The sequence below is a fragment of the Canis lupus genome, chromosome 20, assembly GCF_003254725.2.
Source record: "Canis lupus dingo isolate Sandy chromosome 20, ASM325472v2, whole genome shotgun sequence".
Classification (NCBI taxonomy): Eukaryota; Metazoa; Chordata; class Mammalia; order Carnivora; family Canidae; genus Canis; species Canis lupus.
Window position 1 is genome coordinate 4,061,285 of NC_064262.1, and position 20,160 is coordinate 4,081,444.

The 20,160-nt window shown below is 55.0% G+C and overlaps 1 protein-coding gene across 3 annotated transcripts in view; it reads left to right on the forward strand.

Moving 5' to 3' along the window:
• Positions 1-20,160, forward strand: part of FBLN2 (fibulin 2) — a 98,918-nt gene that overhangs the window by 25,963 nt on the left and 52,795 nt on the right. For all 3 annotated transcript variants that reach the window (XM_025448783.3, XM_049097813.1, XM_025448773.3), the window contains one exon: positions 12,434-13,789. In XM_025448783.3, the coding sequence (XP_025304568.1) occupies positions 12,493-13,789 (1,297 nt within the window). In that variant the 5' untranslated portion in view covers positions 12,434-12,492. The remainder of the gene's footprint in view (positions 1-12,433; positions 13,790-20,160) is intronic.

Consider the following 20,160-nt stretch of genomic DNA (forward strand, 5'->3'; position numbering starts at 1 on the left):
TTGGGATAGCAATATGAGCAAAGAAGAGGGGTTCAGAGTCTTCCAGTTTATCAGGAGTTGGGTGGATGGAAGGCAGCAGAGGGAGATGGGTCTGGGAAGATAGATGGGTGCTAGATGGTGATGGACTTCGAATGCCACTCTTGGGAGTTTTCACTATGTCCCTGGGCCAGGGGTCTTCAACTAGGGGTCTGTGAATGAGCTCCAGGGAGTCCATGGGACCCTTAAAATGATCTACAACAGCTTTTGGAGTATGCTCATGTATCTGTAAGACTCTCAGTTGCAAGTGACAGAAAAGCTGGTCCAGGTTAGCTTAACACACTGGGTTCATATCACTGTAAAATTCAGTTTTTCAATTAGGCGCAGCTGGATCCAGGTGCTCAGCAGCTATCACTGTTTCTGTTTTTCCACCTCTTGGGCTTTTCTTGTTTTTGAGTTGGCTCTAGCCTCAGACAGTCTCCACCTGAGAACAGGATGGCTCGAGGGATCCTTGACATGATATCATTTCATGTCTAACATACTGGGAGAGAGAGAGGCCGTTTGCCCAAAACCTTACTTGAATTGGGTTTCTTGAGCTCACATTAGCCTGCTGTCCAAGTCTGAATTTGGCATTGTTGTGACAGGAATAGGAAACAGTGATAGTGAGAGGCAGTGGGGTGGTGTGGACCCCAGAATGAAGCCCGCGTGCTGCTCTTAGAAGGCGGGTAAATATACAATGGAATGGTTTCTGCTACCAGATTTTGCTTGCATTTTCCCTTTTTTTGGTGTGTGTGTGGGTGGGTGGGTGGTTGTTGCCCATAGCTTTTCCTGGATTCTCGAAGGGCCCAGAGGTGACAGGGAACCATTCAGGGTTTTGAGCGGGGGTGAGAGGAGATGAGCCAAAAAGCCTCCTGCGGGTGGGCCCAGGGCAGGCTGGCTGGAAGATGCCTGGATCTGTCACAGAGGGAGGGAGAGGTCAGGGGTATGACGCGGCCGGTCTGTCTGGGGCCGGGTGTGGTAGAGGGCGCTGGACACCAGGTGGGGAGAGCAGTGAGCTCAGCGTGGCCATGGGTAGGCCCGTGTCTCATTGCTCCTCCCTGGGAGCATTTCTTCCTTCCAGAGTTGTGACTTGTGGGGAAGGAATATAGCAGCTCCCTCCTGGGGCCAAAAGCAATATTTTCTTTTCTTGAAGGTTGATTGTAAGTCATGGACATTCATCTTTGTGATTTTTCACCTGCTTATGCTGGTAATGAGATTAATGATTATGTATACAGGGTCAGCTCTCACCCAGGCTTTGAGGAGCTTTTTATTCATTTCTTTTTTTTTTTCCTTTCTTTTTAGGGAGGAGAGAGCAGGGAGGGGAATATACCCTGGCTGCTCTACTTGAAGGATGATTTTTCAGTGTTTTCATGAGCTCACCCCTTTGGCGATCCCCAGGGGCCAGTGAGCCTTTGAGGACACAAGGCTCTCAGCCCCTCTCTGTGTCCCACCTGGGGTCCCGATGTTTGTCAGTACTTTGCACCAGGGGTTGGCTGAAAGACCCTGTGTCCCCCAGCCCCTCCCCTCTCCTCAGGGGTCTCAGGCCACCCACCTATGCCTTCAGCCCTGCCCCCCCCCAGCACGAGGACCCACACCCCACCTCTCCAACACGCCCCTGGCCCTGTAACCTGTCTCCTCACGGCCAGCCTTGTCTCCTTGCAAACGATGCCAGCGATTATGAAGACTTTTGCCCACGAGGAAATGAAGGAAAATAAGACTTTAAAGACGGAAGCCAAACATGATTACTTACTTTCGGTGATTTGTGACTATTGTTCACATCCTTCCTGTCCTTCTCATTTCTTCTGCCAACACCCTCTCTAGTTCTTGTTTTCTTTCCTTGGACTACTAAAATTGGCTCTTTTTTTTTTTTTTTCTGTTCTTTAAAAAATCTCTTTTATTGTATAAAAGCATACATATGGGATCCCTGGGTGGCGCAGCGGTTTAGCGCCTGCCTTTGGCCCAGGGCGCGATCCTGGAGACCCGAGATCGAATCCCACGTCAGGCTCCCGGTGCATGGAGCCTGCTTCTCCCACTGCCTGTGTCTCTGCCTCTCTCTCTCATTCTGTGATGACTATCATAAATAAATTAAAAAAAATAAAAATAAAAAAATAAAAGCATAATATAAAAAAAGTACATGAAAGTCAGCATACCCTCAAGTGACCACTGCCTGGGTACATCAGGAGGACAGCCCCCACACCCAGGAGTTCCCATGGTCCCTCCCTGTCTTCCTCTGCCCACCAGGTGCCCATCACCAGACTTCTGGGGTGGACAGTCCAGCTTGGCTTTTAGTTTTGTCTCCTATGTTTGTATTCCCCATATGATGTTTCAGTTTTCGGACTTTATGAAAACTTCCTTGGACTCCTTGAAAGGATGTCTATAGTTCCTTCTTTTTCTCTTTCTTTTTCTTTTTAGAGAGAGAGAAAGAGAGAGAGAGAGAGAGAGAGCGTGTGCATGGCGGGGGAGGAGCAGACATAGAGGAAGAGAGAGAGTCTCAAGCAGGCAACGCAAGGCCTGAGCCCAGGACCCTGTGATTGTGACCTGGACCGAAATCAAGAAATCAAGAATTGGATGCTTAACTGACTGAGCCACCCAGGCACCCCTGTAGTTGTTTCTTGAATTCCCAGTGTGCTGGACCTGGTGTGGGCCCCCACCCCACTGTTGGAACGGTGTCTGCTAAATGTTCTGGATGCTTTCTCTTGTTCTCTAGGGGCACTGACCATGGGGAACTGATGGAACTCCTCTTTGGAGCTTCTCTCTTTCCTTGATTTTCATACCCCTTCCTCCATCTTTTCTCCTCTTGCTGCTCACTTCACCACATCCTGCTCTCTTCTTTGTTCCCTGCATACCAGCCACAATGTGTCAAGCTGGTTCCTACCCCTGGGCCTTTGCACATGCTTTTACTGCTGCCTGAGATATCAATCCCCAGATCTTTGCATAGCCACTACATTTTTTGCCAGGCAAGTCTCAGCTGAAATGTCATCTCTTGCATGTGGTTGCTGTCCTGACCACTTTTTTTTTTTTTAAGATTTATTTATCTGAGGGGAGAGAGAGAGAGAGAGAGAGAGCGCGCACATGCATAGGTGGGAGGGGCAGAGGGAGAAGGAAGAGAGAATCTCAAGCAGACTCTCACTGAGCATGAAGCCTGACGTGGAACTTGATCCCAGGACCCCAAGATCTCATCCTGAGCTGAAACCAAAAGTTGGATGCTTAACCAACTGTGCTACCCAGGCACCCCTGCTGTGACCACTCATGATGCCTATAGTATCTTCTTATTCATTTGTTCCTTGTCTCTTCCCTCCACTAATGTTGGCCCCATTTGGGAGCTTTGTTGGTTTTGCTCAACTGTCACATCCCAGTCCCTGTAATAGGAGGTGGCGGGTAGCAGCCGTGTGATGAATATCTACGAGGTAAAGGACTCTGGCTATATTCCCTTAGCAAGACAGACCTGGGTTCAAATCCCCATGCCACTTTTTACTGGTGATATGACTGTGGGCAGATCATTTACCCTTCCTAGGCCTGAGTTTCCCTACCTGTAGAGTGTGCTAACCCTGAGTTCAGTGTTTGGCACTGAGGAAGTGATAGTTGAGTATGGATAGTATGAACCTAACCAACAGCTAAAACCCCTGCTGACATTCTGTGCCAAGTACAAGTTTATTTTTCCCGATGAACTAGATGACTTCCTCTGATCCGACAAGGAGCACTGGGTCATCCTCTAATTTCCCTTCTGGCTTTGGCTGCCAGGAAGCTTACTAGCGGGGGAGTGTCTGGAGCAGCCCTGGTTTCCTGTGGGGCCTTCAGTGTGCTTCCTTCTTTCCTCTCCTCTCTGAGCTCTTTCATTATTCACTTTTGGCTCCACAGTGCATGTGTTTCTACTTTTTATTGTAGCAAAATACACATAACAGAAAGTGGACTGGGCAGCCCCGATGGCTCAGCAGTTTAGCGCCGCCTTCAGCCCAGGGCATGATCCCGGAGACCCGGGATCAAGTCCCACGTCAGTCTCCCTGCATAGAGCCTGCTTCTCCCTCTGCCTGTGTCTCTGCCTTTCTCTCTCTCTAATAAATAAATAAAATCTTAAAAAAAATCAGAAAGTGGACCATCTTAGCCATTTTGAAGCATTGTAGTTTGGTGGCATCAAGTCCATTCACACTGTTGTGCCACCACCCCCACCGTCCATCTCTGGGACATTTTCATCTTCTCAAATGGAAACTCTGTCCCCATGAAACACTAACTCCCCATCACCCCAACCCTAGCCCTTGGCCCCCACCGTCCTACATTCTGTCTCGATGAACTTGATGACTCCAGGGACCTCATAAAGGTGGGATCTACAGTATTGGTCCTATGGTGCCTGCCTTATTTCACTTAATACAATGTCTGCAGTGTTCGTCCGTGTTGTAGCCAGTGTCAGAACCTCCTTCCTTCTTAAGGCTGAATAATATTACATTCTAGGTATAGACCATGTTTTATTTAAATACTCATCTGTTGATGGACCCTTGGGTTGCCTCTGCCTTTTGGTTATCGTGAATAGTGCTGCAATGAGCATGGGTATGCAAATACTATTTTTAGTACATACTTTCTTACTTTCTGAGCCTGGGGTGATCTCAGACTAAATTATAAATTAAAGGTAGATAGGGCGGCTGGGTGACTCAGTGGGTTAGACATCTGCCTTCAGCTCAGGTCATGGTCCTGGGGTCCTGGGATCGAGCCCTGCATTGGGCTCCCTGCTCAGCAGGGAGTCTGCTTCTCCCTCTGCCTCTTCCCCCTGGCTTGTGCACTCTCTCTCAAATAAATAAAATATAAAAAAATAAGTTAAAGATATATTTGGGGACACTTACTAGGACTACACTGTTTTATCTGCTCCTGCCCTGTGTGGGGGGGATGTGCACGTGTGTGAGAGACACTGTAGCCACCTGGTCCCCCTCACCTGGAGGTGCACTCATCCCCTGTGCTCCAGGTGTCAGCTGCTAATGGGTCCCACCTGTATCCTTCTGCAGGTGCTTACCCATGGCCAGCAGGCATTGCCTCCCACTACGTGCCTGGGAAGTGATCCTTCCCTCTTTACCCCACTGTGTCCTTCGCCAGTGACTGACTCAGATCCGTGAGTGGGACAAGCCCTGGGGTGCCAGTCACACTGCAGTGCTCCCCAGGAATCAGACTAGTGCCAGACTCTAACCAACACCACATCTTTGCCCAGTTTTGTCTCCTGTGCCCCTTTCCCTTCTTCCAGGAGTTGTCGGCCAATAAGTCATGTGTATGAGAACCCATGCCAGATTCCTCCTCTGGGGTCTAAGACAGCATGTAGCTCCTGCATTCCCTCCTGCACTGTGTATGTTGTATGACTGTGGGATGTGGTTGGAATCTAATAGGATTGACATACTGTGGCCTACTAGGGCCACCTGGGTAGTAGCGGGTACCTTGCAAAGGGGGCAAAATCCCCCTGTCTGCCACTTAGAGAAGAGGTGGGTCCAACCCCAGGAGACCAGGATATTCAGGAGGCGACCCTAGGCAGGATGGAGCAGGAACTCCTCTGGGCCTCCCTCCTTTGGGTATAGATAAGAGAAGCCCAAGGCCCAAGGGAGTCCAGGGGGATAGTGAACTGGGAACCCACTGATGCCAATGGGGAGTGAGTGTGGACTTGCCATGGACCAGAGAAGCCCTGCCAGCAGGTCCTACCTTCTAGTTTTCCTGGAGAAGTTGGGGGGGGGGGGCATCTAACTTCGGTGCAAAGTATTCAGATTTTAAATGTTATAACACTAAATTAATTATAAATTAATGACATTGAAATGTTATAATATTTGCAACTATTTTCAAATGTGGACCGTGAGGCTGGCTTGTGACCACCCTCTGGTTGGACTTGGGGGGCAGCAGGGAGCTGTTTGGGGCAGGCATCTGAGAGGAGCAGGGCCAGGTGGTCCTGATGACTCACATGGTTGTAACTAGTGTGTCTGCAAGTGTCCTGTATGTTTATTTCTCTTCTGTCATCCCCCGCTGCTTGGAAGTCCCAGTGTTTTGATATAGCTGTCTCTTGTTTAAAAGAGAGATCCCCTGCAAATATTTAGAAAGTGTTGAAGCCATGCCAGCACCAACCTGAGCTTTTCTTCTTGTCTGGGGTTGTCAGGTGAAAATGCAGTATGCCCAGTTAAATTGGGATCTCAGATAAGCAATGAATAAGCACACCCCCAGTATTATACAGGACATACTTAAGCTAAACATTTGCGCATTGCTTATCTGAAGCTCCCCGATAACTGCATGTCTTGTGTTTTTATTTGCTAGCTTTGGCAAGCCTGTTCATGTCAGGATCAGAAGGATCAGAGGCCCAGGGAAGGGAAGCATTTCCTTATCTTGTGATTTGACGCTATGTGAGACCAGACCCCACTTTTGATAACAGCACCGCGATGAATCAGTATCTCCCAGGGCCATGGGGGAGGGGGGCGCCAGCATGGCCTTGGCAGCCCAGAGAATTCTCATCTGGGCCCGCTGTAGATGGGAGCTGTGCGAGGTGGTGCCAGCTTACTGCAGAGATTTGTGTTTGAGTTTTGGGGCAGCAGTCGCGAGGGTAGCAGAGAGGGGAGCTTGCAGCCAGAGTGAGGGAGGGTGGATGAGGGTGGAGCAGCACCCCAAGGTACCTCTGACTCTGCTATGCCAGAGACCTCCCTCCCCCCATGCCCTGGGGTGGGGGACAGAGGGAGAGTAGGCGTGTCTCCACGCTGTGCTCAGACACCTGTCTCAGGGGATGCTCCCTGGGAAGAGACCCTTTCTAAGTATGCACCCACCCCTACTCGTGAGAACCTGACCCTGGGCTACAGCAGAGTCCTTGCTGCCCCCTCTCCCCGCCCAGCAGGTGTCTAATCCACAGAGACCAAAGCTGTGGCAGCCTGGACCATGACCTCCACCCACCGCTGGTCCTGCCTGGAGCCCTCTCCGGGACCTCCAGCTCTGGGAGTCAAAGACCCACCCCACCGAGCTGGGTGCACTTCCACATGTGAGTGTCGGTGGCTTCCTGGCCTTCAGCCCCACCTACACACTGACCGTAGCCCTTCATTGTGGAGAGTGGCAGACTGAAACCGAGACGACCAGAAGGGACACCAGACACCCATCACCTAGATTTTGCAGTTGTGAACATTTGGCCATTTTGCTTTTGACTGCTCTCCACACTGACATATGTTAGGGCATATTATAGGCATGATGGCTCAAGAAAAGATTAGTAAAGAAGGAGAAAGTATTAATTTTGAAAGCATACCAGCTTTGGCAGCCGTCACACCTCACAGAAAGATCGGCTGGTCCCTGGTCCGTCCTTGGAACCCCACAGATAGCCGAGATGGCTTTCTCATCTGGTTAGTTCACACCCAGGGCTGATCAGGATTCCCACACGAATTGGGCTGTTCTGTCTCAGGTCTGTTTGGATCTAGAGCAGCCTTGTCCTTTGCCTGCTCTTCTCATGTGCTGAAGGGGCAGGGGACATTTGTCCTGCGGAATCTCCCATCTCCAGATCATCTGTGTTTAATTGCTTAGATCCCAGTGGTTCTGGTTACCTGTTGCCTCATGACCAACTACCCTGATCCTTGGCAGCTGAGAGCAACAGCATTCATATAACTTGCTCAGACATTTAGGCAGGTCTTGGCTCCTCCTTTTGGCATCAGCTGGGGATGTCTGTGGTGTTCACCTGGCATCTGGGCTGATGGGGGCCTTCAGAATGGACCCATATACCCAGTGCTGTATGCAGGAGGCATGGATGTTGGGCTCATGTGGTCTCACCAGCAGGGTGGTCACACGTCTTCCCTGGTGGCTCTGTGCTCTCAGAGACCCGGGTGAAAGCCACCCGGCCTCATCCAGGTGCCTCAGTATCCCCACTGCCACTCCCCTATGGGGGCAGTTGAAGTTCTGAGTCTCACTGGTTACCCGTGTCCCCAGGCCCATCCCTCAGCCAATTGCAGTGAAGGAGGGGATGAGCTTTGTGGGTTGGCTAGGTGTGGTCATGTGGCCATGCCCCAGCGTGGAGCTGGGTGCAGGGCCCCCCTACCTGAATCCTCCCCGAGGCTGGTGGGGTTCCTGCTTGTAGAGGGGCCCACTTAGGACGTGGGATTCTTCTTGGTTTTCTAGCTAGACCTCAGGCGCTAATAGTTGAGTTAATTACAGTTCTCAACTAATAACACACCATTATCTTGGTCTCTGCAGGGTCCTGCTTTTATTTTATTGGTCGGTTTATTCCCATTATCTTTGCTCCCCACACCATTCCATTTTCCCACTATGGCTACATCCAGTTCTGCTCAGTGCATATCTGTTTGCCTGTGTTTTGCAACTGGTGTATTTTACCTTGGATGTGTGTATTTTTACTCCACATGAACGACCTTGGGCTAGCTTGTTCTGTTTCTTACCTGTTCCACTTGGTGCTCTATTTTTAAGGTCCAACCTTGTTGCTCTCTGCACAGCAAATCACCGACATAGTGTTCGGTGGGGTCCTTACAGGAAAGTGTCTGTCAGGGTCCCAGCAGGAAATGGAGTGTGTATGTGTGGGGGGGGCTTCCAGGGTTTCCCAGAGGAGTGGTTAATGGAGAGACCTAGAACAGAGGTGTGGGCAGGGTTGGGGGAACTCTAGTGGGTGGGGAGTCCTTAGCGCCCTGGGCCTGCAGGGGCAGGGGAAAAGGCAGCTCTCCGAACCCAGCAGGGTCACCCAACTGGAGTTGTGGCCTTGGGCAGAGCAGTGGGCAGCCACCACCAGACCCCTGCCCTGAGGGAAGGCGGGGAGGGAGATGGGGAATAGGTACCCCAGCCTCTCTTGCCCACCCTCTGTGCTGTCAGTGGCTGCCATGGAGGAGTGCAGGAGCCTCCTGGACACGGGCTGGAGAGCTCAGCCTCCCAGGTGGAGGCAGGGTGAAGGAGGGAGGGGAGTGACTCCAGGGACAGGTAACAGCACAGTGGTCTGCGCCCTGCTGTGTGTCCCCCACCTACCAGCCGACGAATACCGGGTGTCTACTGTGGGCATGTGGACCTGCTGCAGATTTCTTTGGAGAGCTCACTGGACATACTTGTGGACCTAACTGCATATCCAGGCCTCTCCAGGGTGTCCATCCCACTGGTCACTTAGGCCAGCTGGCCTTGTAATAGTCACAGTCTTGTTATTCTGAATATGCATCCATTAGCTCGGTCTGCCAGGGTGGTGGGTATAGGGCAGGACCTGTGCGGGTTTGACCTTGCATTTCCCCTGTCCCTGAGGAGTTCCCACCTTGGGAGTGCATGGCCCAGTCTGCAGGCATTGGGCAGCCAGCTGGAGGCCCTTTGTTTGTGACCATGGTCTGGCTGCTGGGGCTCCCCCCTGCAGGGAGGTCAGGCTCCCTTGCTCTGCCCCTCCCCTTGTGGCTCCTCTTTTTAGATTGGAAAGGGGGGTTGTCTGCAGAAGCCAGACATTAAGGGGGCCACTTGCTGTGGGGGCCGTGGGAAACAGCAGCTGGAGTCTCCAGGAGGGATGTGTTTGCATCTGAGAACCAGTGCTGTAGAGATTGTGCCCTCCTGTGTTTCACCTGTGTGTCTCCAGCCCTGCTTGCTTATCTCCAAGGACAGGGAGCTCATCCCTTCCCCCTAGCAGCCTGGTCTAATGCTTGACCTGGAGAAAGCTTTTCCCATGCGGAACTGGGATCCACCCCCATGCCCCCCACCCTTCATACACACCTGAGGGTCCTGACCTTCCCAGAGCAGCTTGTGGAGATGTACCAGGGCTCTCTGAGGCTTCTCTTCTCTAGTTGAGGCACCCTAAGGGGCCCAGGCCCCCTCCCCATTGGGCCACCTCCTCTGAACACATCTCCGTGGGTCTTAGCTGTCTCGCAGGGGGTCACACAACCTTCAGACAGCGCAGGAGGCTCTGAGCAGCATGCCACAAGCCCCATGCTTCCATTCTTCTAGCTGGAGACCGTAGTGGGAATGAGCATGAGGTCCCCAGTTTTGGGGTGAGCCTGGGGGGGGACCCTGAATTCAAGCACACCCAACATGTGTCAGTCAGTGATGAGGCCACACAGGCTTTGTGGGGAACAGGAACCCATCCCCTGTGTGACATCTCAAAGTGGCTAGGGCTCGGTGGTTTTCAAGAGGAGTCAGAAATTTGAATTTTCTTTTTCAGAAACCTACTGCCAGTTCCTGATTCCTCGTTGTGCTTATAGAGCCCCCCTTCCTGAGGTGGCTTCTCGGCTGGGGGAAAGGGGATGTCCCTTCCTGGCTTTACCAGATTCATCCGGACTTTCCTTGGGCTTCTCAAACTTGGCGTGGCCCCAGCTGGGCTGCACGTCCCCCTGCAGGCCCTCCTTCGGCAGCCTTCCCTGCCTCGGGAAGCCAGAGCTCCATCCTCCCAGGTCCTTGGGCCAAACCTCGGTGGCTCCTCCCAGACTCCTCTCCTGTCACACCCCATCCAGCCTGTCAGCGAATCCTGTCAGTTCTGCCTTTGAAATAACTCCCCTTCCCCTCATCCTCTCCTGCCTCCTATCCTTTGCCACCCTGGCCATCTCATGCCCTCTCCCTGGTCTCCCTGCCCCTGCTTAGCTCCCTTGTTCTCAACATAGCAGCTGGGTGAATCCCTGTGAGTAGAGAGTCCCGTCTGGTGGTCCCAGACTCCACAGCTCCCAGCAGCCCCTGCCGGAGCCAGAAGCCCTGCTTGATCTGACTGTTGTTACTTCACTCATCCTTGCTCATGTGCTCAGCGATGGTGGCCCTCTGCTGGTCCTGCCTCAGGCCCTTTGCACTTGCTGTTGGGTAGGCTGACATGCAGATATGCCTTAACCTTCAGATATTCACATGGCTGTCTCCTGTGATTCACTCAGGTCTCAGATGAAATGGCACTTCCTTAGAGAAGCCTTGCTTGACCACCCTGGCTAAAATAGGCTTTCCCACAGTCCCAGTCATTTCCTGCTCCACTTCCTTGCTTTCTGTCATTTATTTCTCCATTGTGCTTATTACTGCCGGGCATTCAGTGGGTCTATTACCTGCCTCCCCACATCAGAGCCTCTCTGCTGGCACAATGGCCACAGAGCTGATTCCTTTGCTGAGAACCCCCAGTTCTAGAGGTGCCCAGCACTTAGGGCCTGTTCAGTCGGTGTTGGGTGACTGGCTGGCAGAGGCAAACTTGCAGGTCCCGCTGAACTGAGTGCAGAAGAGTCGGAGGAGTTGCTGTCATTGTCCCCTGGACTCAGGCCCTTACCCTCCAGGGGGAGGGGGGAGGGGGCAGCAGCATGAGGCCGCTTCCTCTAGAAACAGTGGTGGCTCTGCACTCTGTTCCCTCCCTCCTCTTGTCAGAAACTTTTAAGAAGTCATTATCATATTCTTTTTTGTTTGAATGTGTAAAGGTTTGAAATTTTTATAGTTACAGGTTTGAAATGACAAACACTTAAAATATTAGAGATGTCACTTTATTCCCCCCCCCCCCATTTTTTAGGAAGTCAGACAGTTTTAGCAAAGTGACTGCAAACAAACAATAGCTCAGCCTCGCTGCGGTAGGTGGAGAAGGAGCCCTGTCTGGGAGTGAGGGCAGGCTCAGGGCGGTACCCACTGGGATCACAGACTTTTCCCTGCTGCAGGGAAGGCTCCACAGGGCTCGGGGCCACAGCGGCGGTGTGTTGGGGTCAGCTGCTCTCAGGTCACTAGGGGTCTGCTGAGTGGGGTTGCAGAGGGCATGGAGGGCATATCCCAGGGCAGATGGGAGGTGAGGCTGGGGCTGGGGTGGGGGCCAGAGGGTGGAGAGCTGTTCCTGGGGGGAGTGGACAGGACTGACAGGGGGTGTTAAGGACAGAAGGTATCTAGAATAACTCTGGGAAGGGCAGTAGCATTTGCTGAGGCAGCTGAGGACATTGGCAGGAGCCTCCCCTGTGGCTAAACTTGTTGTCCAAGGGCAGGGGCTCTGCTGGGGGCTATTCCTGGGCCCGGCGGTCTGAGGGCTCTGGTGGGAGGCTTGGCTGGCTGTGCCCGGGACGGGGCTTGTTCCTGCGCAGCATCCACCTGACCATATCCTCTGGCTGGCAGCCAGGCTTCTCAGTGGATGGCCGGCTATCAAGTTGGACTTTGACGGGGACAGATGTTACTTGGATGGTCGTGTGTGTGTGTGTGTATGTGCATGCGTGTGTGTGTGTCCACCAGTGGTGTCCTGGCCCATGGAGGAGGCTGTGGGCAGGAGGCTCCTACTCAGAGGGCATGCGTCAGAAGGCAGGCAAGGGTTGGGGGGTGTCAGTGGCCCCGAGCTGGCGACTCTGTGGATGCCCCCGTCTGTGCATCTGAGCAGACGTGCCCGGAAGCATGTGCGTGTGCAGTATTACAGGGGTGCACGCATGCAGGTGAAGCTGGCCAGGGCTCCGTCCTGCCGCGTGCAGGTACTGGCGTGTGTGCACCTGCGGGCCCCCCCACCCCGCCCTGCAGTGCTGACAGGTGTTCTTTCCGGTTCCCCCAGGCCCTTGCAGGAGAAGAGGCAGTTCGTCTCGAGGTGGCACCCAGACTGGCCGCGGGACCATGGCATTGCTCCGGGCGCCTGCGGGAGCCTGGCTGGCCTTGACCCTGGCCCTGGCCCTGGGCCCGAGCTCCGGCGGGGCCGCCCCCAGGCAGGACTGCACAGGTGTGGAGTGCCCACCGCTGGAGAACTGCATCGAGGAGGCGCTGGAGCCGGGCGCCTGCTGCGCCACGTGCGTGCAGCAGGGCTGTGCCTGCGAGGGCTACCAGTACTACGACTGCCTGCAGGGCGGCTTTGTGCGTGGCCGCGTGCCCGCCGGCCAGTCCTACTTTGTGGACTTCGGCAGCACCGAGTGCTCCTGCCCCCCCGGCGGCGGCAAGATCAGCTGCCAGTTCATGCTGTGCCCGGAGCTGCCCCCCAACTGCATTGAGGCAGTGGTGGTGGCCGACAGCTGCCCGCAGTGCGGCCAGGTGGGCTGTGTCCACGCCGGGCGCAAGTACGCTGCCGGCCACACCGCGCACCTGCCACCCTGCCGGGCCTGCCACTGTCCTGACGCTGGCGGTGAGCTCATCTGCTACCGGCTACCTGGTTGCCGCGGAGATGCCGAGGCTGCGCCCTCCGCCACTGCTGGGAACTTCTCAGATGCTGAGGAGGGTGACCCTGAGCGACACTACGAAGATCCCTACAGCTATGACCAGGAGATGGCTGAGGCGGAGGCTGCGGCGGCCCTGGCGGGCGAGCTCCAGGCAGGCGCAGGGGGCCCGGCCGCGCTGGGAGGCGGTGGTCAGCCGTCCTCCGCCATCCAGGACACCCCCTGGCCGGCCGCCCTCCCCAGGCCCACGGCGGCTGCTGCCCTGGGTCCCCCGGCCCCCGTGCAAACCAAAGCCAGGAGAGTGACAGAGGACAGCCAGGGCGAGGGGCAGGCCGGGGCAGAAGAGCTGGCCGTCAGGGAGCAGCCCGCCGCAGGTGGCCCCCGGGGACTGGATGGACTGCCCACTGTGGACCCAGCTGGGCCTCATCTCCCCGCCCAAGAGGGCACGGCAGCGGCGGGAGTGGGGCCTGAAGAGAACTTAATCCCAGACGCCCAGGCCACCCTTCGCAGTGCAGGGCAGGAGGGAGCCGGGCCCATCCCGGAGTCCAGCACGGCCGGCGTCCCCCCATCACAGGCCACACCGCACTCTCCCGGGGGCACGACGAAGCCCAGCACCCACACTGTCCTGACCACATCTCCCGAGGAGGCACCCTGGGTCCCACCCACCCAAGAAGTGCCCAAGCAGCCACCGGTTCTGCCCCGTGTTCAGCCAGCGGAGGACACAGACCCTAACTCTGTTCATTCTGTCCCCAGAGGTGACCCTGAAGGTAAGAGCCTATTCTGGTTTCTCCAGGGATGCTCAGCCCAGGGAAGGGCAGCCTCAGGGCCCCCGTCAGTGCCCCCCAGGTCTCTGCACTGTTGCCTGGGGCAGGGGGAGCTGGGTCTATGGAGCCAGATTGGGGACAGTCAGCCCGGCCCCCACGCTCCAGGCCCGGAGGCTCTGAGATGGTGCTTTCTCCCTGGCTGCACTCCTAGGGGTGGAGTGGGCGGGGAGGGGTGAGGTCCCTGTTGGTGAAGGTGCGGGGCTACCTGGGGGCCTGGTAGATGCACCTGATCAGGGCTGGAGTTCCCGCAGGAGGGCTCAGCTCAGGTGCAGGCTGGGCCCAGTGGGATCTGCAGGTGCCCTGGCAGGAAGCAGGGAGTCTTGCACATGTGGTGCAGCTGCTTGCTCACATCCCGTCTGACAGTAGCACCTGGGCATGGCTGTGTTCTTGGTCTCTGAGGGGACAGCGGAAGAGATGTGGTCTCCCGTGGAGGCTCCTCACGAGAGCCTAGTAGCAGGGCTGCCGCCCCTTGCGGCCAGGGGTCCTGTCAACACACACGTCATTCTCGTCCCTGCTCTGTTCAGCACCCTGCCGTGGCTCCCACCTACTTGAAGTAGAGGCCAAGGCTCTCTTCAAGGCTGCAGGCTCTGCCGCAGTCAGCCCCGTGACCTCCCAGACCACTCTCCGTCACCCTTGTCCTACTCTGTTCTGGCTGATGTCACAACAATGCCATGGACTTAGCAGGCATTTCTCATGGTTCTGGAAGCTGAGAAGTCCAAGATGAGGGTGATGGCAGATGTGGTGTCTGGTGAGGGCCCTCTGCTCCTTGAGTGGCAGGCGAAGGTGCAGCTCATCTGAGACACATAGAGAAGGAGCAGGTTTTTCTTATCTTAAAGATTTTATTTATTCATGAGAGACACACAGAGAGAGAGAGAGAGAGAGAGAGAGGCAAAGACGCAGGCAGAGGGAGAAGCAGGCTCCATGCAGGGAGCCCGACATGGGACTCGATCCCGGGTCTCCAGGATCATGCACTGGGCTGAAGGCGGACGCTCAACCACTGAGCCACCCAGAGATCCCAAGAAGGAGCTGGTTTTCTTGCCTCTTTTCTTAGAAGGGCACTGATCCCATCATGAGGGCTCCACCCCCATGGCCTAATTACATCCCCAAAGGTTCATCTCCACATACCATCCCTGTTAGGGTTTTGTTGTTTTTAAAGATTTTATTTATTTATTTGAGAGAGAGAGAGAGAGAGAGAGAGAACACAAGCGAAGGGAGGGCAGGAGGAGAGGGAGAAGCAGATTCCCCACTGAGCAGAGAACTGGACGTGGGGCTCGAACCCAGGACCCTGGGATCATGACCCAAGCCGAAGGCCAATGCTTAACCAATTGACCCATCCAGGCCCCCCACCCCCCAATTAGGCTTTTGACATATGACATTGGGGGTGGAGCATAAACACTCAGCTCTTATTGAGCTTCTCCCTTACCCACTCTGGTTAGCACTGGCCTCCTAGCCCCTTTCAGGTACCTTCCAGCCCTAGGGCCTTTGCACTTGCCGCTTGCTCTTGAAATGCTCTCCCAGGTGTCCATGTGACTCATTCCTTCCTTCAATTAAGCTCTCTTTTCGAGCTTACCTACCCAGGGAGGCCTTCTCTGATCATCTAGTTAAAAGAACATTCCACCGTCCTCTTACCCTGCTTAATTTTTCCTAGCAATACCTGACATTATAGCACTTAGTTAAGTTGTTTAACATTGTTACCCCCACTGGAATGTTAGTGCCATGAGTGGAGGGACCATACCCGTCATCTTCTCTGCTTATGCCTAACGGCCTCCAGCAGGGCCTGGCAACACAGTTGGCTCTCTGTAAATAATGGAGTAAATAAATGAGCGAATCGCTGGGGGCTTTCTGGCCATCCCCTCTACCATCCTTTCTCATCCTAGCTTCCCTGCCATCCCATAAACACCTTATACTGACATATCCCCTCTCTTCCACCCATTTGCTCACACTGTTCCCTGCCCTCCTCCAGGAAGCCTTCCTTGAATCTTTATGCCTTGTCTGATCCTGTCACCACTCCCACTCCCCGGTTCCCTGCCTCACCTCTTAGGGTACCTTAGGCAGTTGTCTGCTCGTCTAGAGATCCCTCCTTATAGCTGAGAATCTATGTCTTGTTCAATCTCGTATGTAAACCTTCTCTATAAACCTTCATTAGGCATTAACTGTGACCAGGCCCTGGTGGGCCCTGGGGAGGCAGAAATGAACCACTACGGCCCATGTCCACAGGCCTGGGGCAGCGAGAGTGGGATGCCTGGGTGGTATCTGGGAAGGCTTCCTGGAGGAGGGGGCATGAGGGGGCTCTGGAATTTCTGCAGCCCACCCTTCTGCCCACGGCTGTGTGGCCTTGGGCAGGTCTTTTACCTGGCTGGGGCCCCGTTTTCCCGACTGTCAAGTACTATAGCCCTTGCTGGGCATAGACTCTGCATAAAGCCTGTACCTACACAGTGAGGGGGTGAAATTGCAGGCTCCTCCTGACCTAGTGGGAGGATCAGCCCCCCACGACCGCCAGCCAAGATGGCTCTCCTTCCAGCCCAATTATGGTGAGTAGGGCATGGAGCTCGCCCTTGCTCAGCACCTCCTAGGTGCCAGGCCCCATTTCTGTGATTTGATCCTTTCCGCAAGCTGGGGAGGTGGGCTCCTTCTTTAAAACTGAGCGCGTCAAGGTCAGAGAGGTGTGGCTAGTGGCTCCAGGTTGCAGAGTGGGAGTTGGTGGGCTGGAACTAGGGGGCTCCTCTTTACCCAGCCCTGAGCCTGCAGGATGTGGGGAGCATGCGTGGGGTGAGCTGGGGGCTGTAATGAAGTACATGTGTGCCCGGGGAGAGCTTGCGGGCCTGGCTCTGGAGCATGGTGCATGCAGCGAGTTTGGGTTGCAGCCTCCCAGGGTTTCAAAATAGACACAGCCCCCACCCCTCACCCCCGCCTCTAGCTCCAGAGGCCTCTCTGTGGTTCTGGGCCTTTGGAATCTTGGAGACTGATTTTGTTCTCAGGAGCCCTAGTTATTTTTTCCTCTGCCCTGTGCTTTCTCAAATGGATTTTGAGGTGTGGCTTTTGATGAGGGCTGCTTGGGGCAGAGGCCCCCTGATTTGGTGTCCCCCACTCCATTTGAGGGCTGTCCTGGTGGAGGGCCTAGCACATGCAAAGCCCAGAGCTAATTAACAGGGCATGGACAGGCAGCTGTGTTTTTTTGGTGTGCAAGGAAAGGAAGGTGTGGGAAGTTGCGAGCCAGGGGAGCTTGGCTCTGGCCAGATCAACAAGGGCTAGCCTGCCATTGACCACCCCCACCCACCTTTCCTCCTCTCCATACCACGTGTCCAACTGTCACCCACCGGCTCCCATGCTCTGCTCCACTACTGCTCAGCTTGGGCAAGTGGCTTACAGTTCTGTGCCTCCTTTTCTCCATTAGTAAGCCGCAGGTGAGTCCCTGCCTCGTGGGGGCGTCTTGATTAAATGAGCTGATTCATGTCCAGTGCTTGGCACAGAGCATAGCTCTTGCTGAGTAATTAAAAATGTTAGCTACTGGTTGTCACCCTCCATTCTTCATTCTACCTGTTTACTTCTTCTTCTTCTTTTTTTTAAAGATGTTATTTATTTATTCATGAAAGACACACAGAGGCAGAGACACAGGCAGAGGGAGAAGCAGGCCCCATGCAGGGAGCCCAGTGGGGGACTCGATCCTGGGTCCCCAGGATCACATCCTGGGCCGAAGGCAGAGCTCAACCGCTGAGCCACCCGGGCTGCCCCTTTACCTGTTTGCTTCTTCAAGAGATGTTTGTGGGCCCCTGTCTGTGCTTGGGGCTGCGCCTGTGAGTGGGGCAGCACAGCCTCTCTCCTCCGAGGGTGTTCAGTGGACAAGCACACACAGAGATTTATTCATGGCCATAACTGAGGACGCACAGCTCAGGAAGGGTGGGTGGTGGAAAGCCTGATGGGTGGGGGTCAGGGGCCCGATGGAGCATCCTCCAGGATGTGGGGACCTGTGAGGGGAGGGCTGGGCATCCCTAGTGACCGAGGGGCTCTTAGTGGGGAGTAGCCGGGGAGGTAGCTTTGCCCTGCCCGCCAGGGGAGCTAGCTGAGAGGCGGGCCATGGAGCCGGAAATGACCCTCGCCATGTTGCCATGGCAGCCCTGGGGCCTGGAGAAGGAGGTTTCCAGCCATTGCCCCAGGCCCGGCTGGGGTGGGGGTCCTGTCTTTGAGCCGGAGCTGTGCCAGGGATCCTGGCTGCCTCTGAGCATGTCCAGATGTGGCCTAATGGAAGCCACATGCCCGGCTCCCTGGGCCGGGGAGAGGGGGTCCGATGTCTGTTGTCACTCAGGGGACTTTGTGGGAGGGCCCTCCCTGCCTACTGCTGGGGTGGCAGGACGGAGGCGGGAGCCAGGGACTTCTTCCCGCTGCCCTTCTGGGCCCTAGGGGAGGGCGCCCTGGGGCAGGTGGTCCTCAGGAAGTCCAAGTTTCTCCCTCCTGGGAAGGTCTCCAGCAAAACCTCAGTGGGCCCCCAGACCGCTTGGCAGGAAAGGGGCCCCTTCCTCGGGACCCTCAAGTAACCAGCTTCTGCAGGGCAGGGGTCTTTGGATGCTTTGACATTCTGGTTAACAGAGAAACTTTAAAACTCAAATAACTCTGTTAATTGCAGATGCTTTGTAGTTCTTGTGACTTGAGCCAGCACCGTTATAGGCGCTGTGATAATTAACCCCTTTAATCCTCACTGCCGCCCCCATCCCTCGTTGACAGCAGAGGAATCGGGCCCCTTGTCGGAGAACATATGCACAGGGAGTGGAGGTAGATCCAGATTTCCCATGTGTTTCTTCATGTCTTCATCCCTGTTGTCTCTGTGTGCCCGGTGTGGGCACGGGCCGTGACAGATGCTGAACGTACAGTGTAGAACAAAACCCCGCACAGTCCCTGCCCTTGGGGAGCTCACGGTTTAGAGGGAGAGGTAGCCCAATAGTCACATGAGTGTGACGTTCTGAGCCATGACCAGGGGTGAGGACAGAGGTGGATGTGCTCTCTAAGCCTGGCTTGGGGGATCTGACTTCTTCTGGGGATCAGGGAAGGCTTCCTGGGGGAAGTAATGTTTGAGCACTAGGGCTTGTTGACTGAGTGATAGGTGGCAAGCAGAGAGAGGAGGGTGCTCCAGGCAGAGGACACAGCACATGCAAAGGCTCTGTAGTCGGAGGGAGTACATGAGATTGAAAGGAGGCTATGTGAGTGGTATGAACCTGGGGAGGGCTGGGGACCATGATGGTATTGATCCTCAAGGTGAATATTTGAGTCTGTCCAAAAGCAGTGGAGAGCCATTGAAGGTGCAAGGCAGGAGGTGATCTTATTTGGGTAGTGCAGTGCTCCCTCTGGGTGCTAGGACGAGAACACAGGACTGGCAATGGGCCTTCCCAATGTCTGTGGGTTTCCAGCACCCCCTCCCCCCTGCCCAGCACCCCCCAGCCTCGCCCATAACCACCAGGCTGTGACTCCAGGGGCACAGGAGAGAGGGACCTTCCCAGACTCTCCTGTCCCTGGAGGATCCTTGCAGACCCTGCCTTCTCTTCTCTAGTCTTGGCCTGTGGGAGATTTGTGTGGGGCCTGAGGGAAGCAGGCTGCAACCTCGGACACCTGAGCTCATATCCCGTGCAACATAATCACCTCCTGCTAGAGCTCCAGGCCCCCAGAGCAGGCAGAGGATGGAGTTGCCCCGTGGAGGCTGAGGCCCTGCTCCGCAGCAGAGCCCCCGCCAGGAGAGCCAATAGGAGGGCCCAGCCAGCCCTTCCTCTCATCACCCCAAACCACGGGGCCTTGAAATGGGGTATCTGACTATGCTTAGGGCTGTATGGGGCCTGCTGAGAGCAATAGGACAGGCAACCCGGGGGCCTGGGCTCCCCACATCCACAGTTAGGCCTGGTCTGAAGCCCACCACTCACTGTATGATCTGGGGCCTGAGACATCACCCCTCTGAGCCCAGTCTCTTTGTTGACAAAATGGCATGTTTACAAGTGCCTGAGGCTGTCGGGAGGACGAACATGTCAGGAGCCAGGCCTGCGTGGAGCAAGAACACAGGCCAGCATTGCCTGCACCTCTGCCCACTGTCCTGTTAATGTGGCGCACGGTCCTCTCCTCAGTCCACTGTTAGCTTCTTTCTGCAAAGCATCTTTATAAGCAGTAGAATTTTGTTGTGAATAATTTGAAATCAGAAGATTTCACATATATCTCAGTTCTCTAGCTTTCCCAGAACATTGGCAGTTGCGGGCACACCAGGCCCATGTGCCACAGGCGGGCCATTGGGGTTGCTGAGTGAAGGCTCCCCACCCTTCAGACTGGGTGGGTGCTCTGCA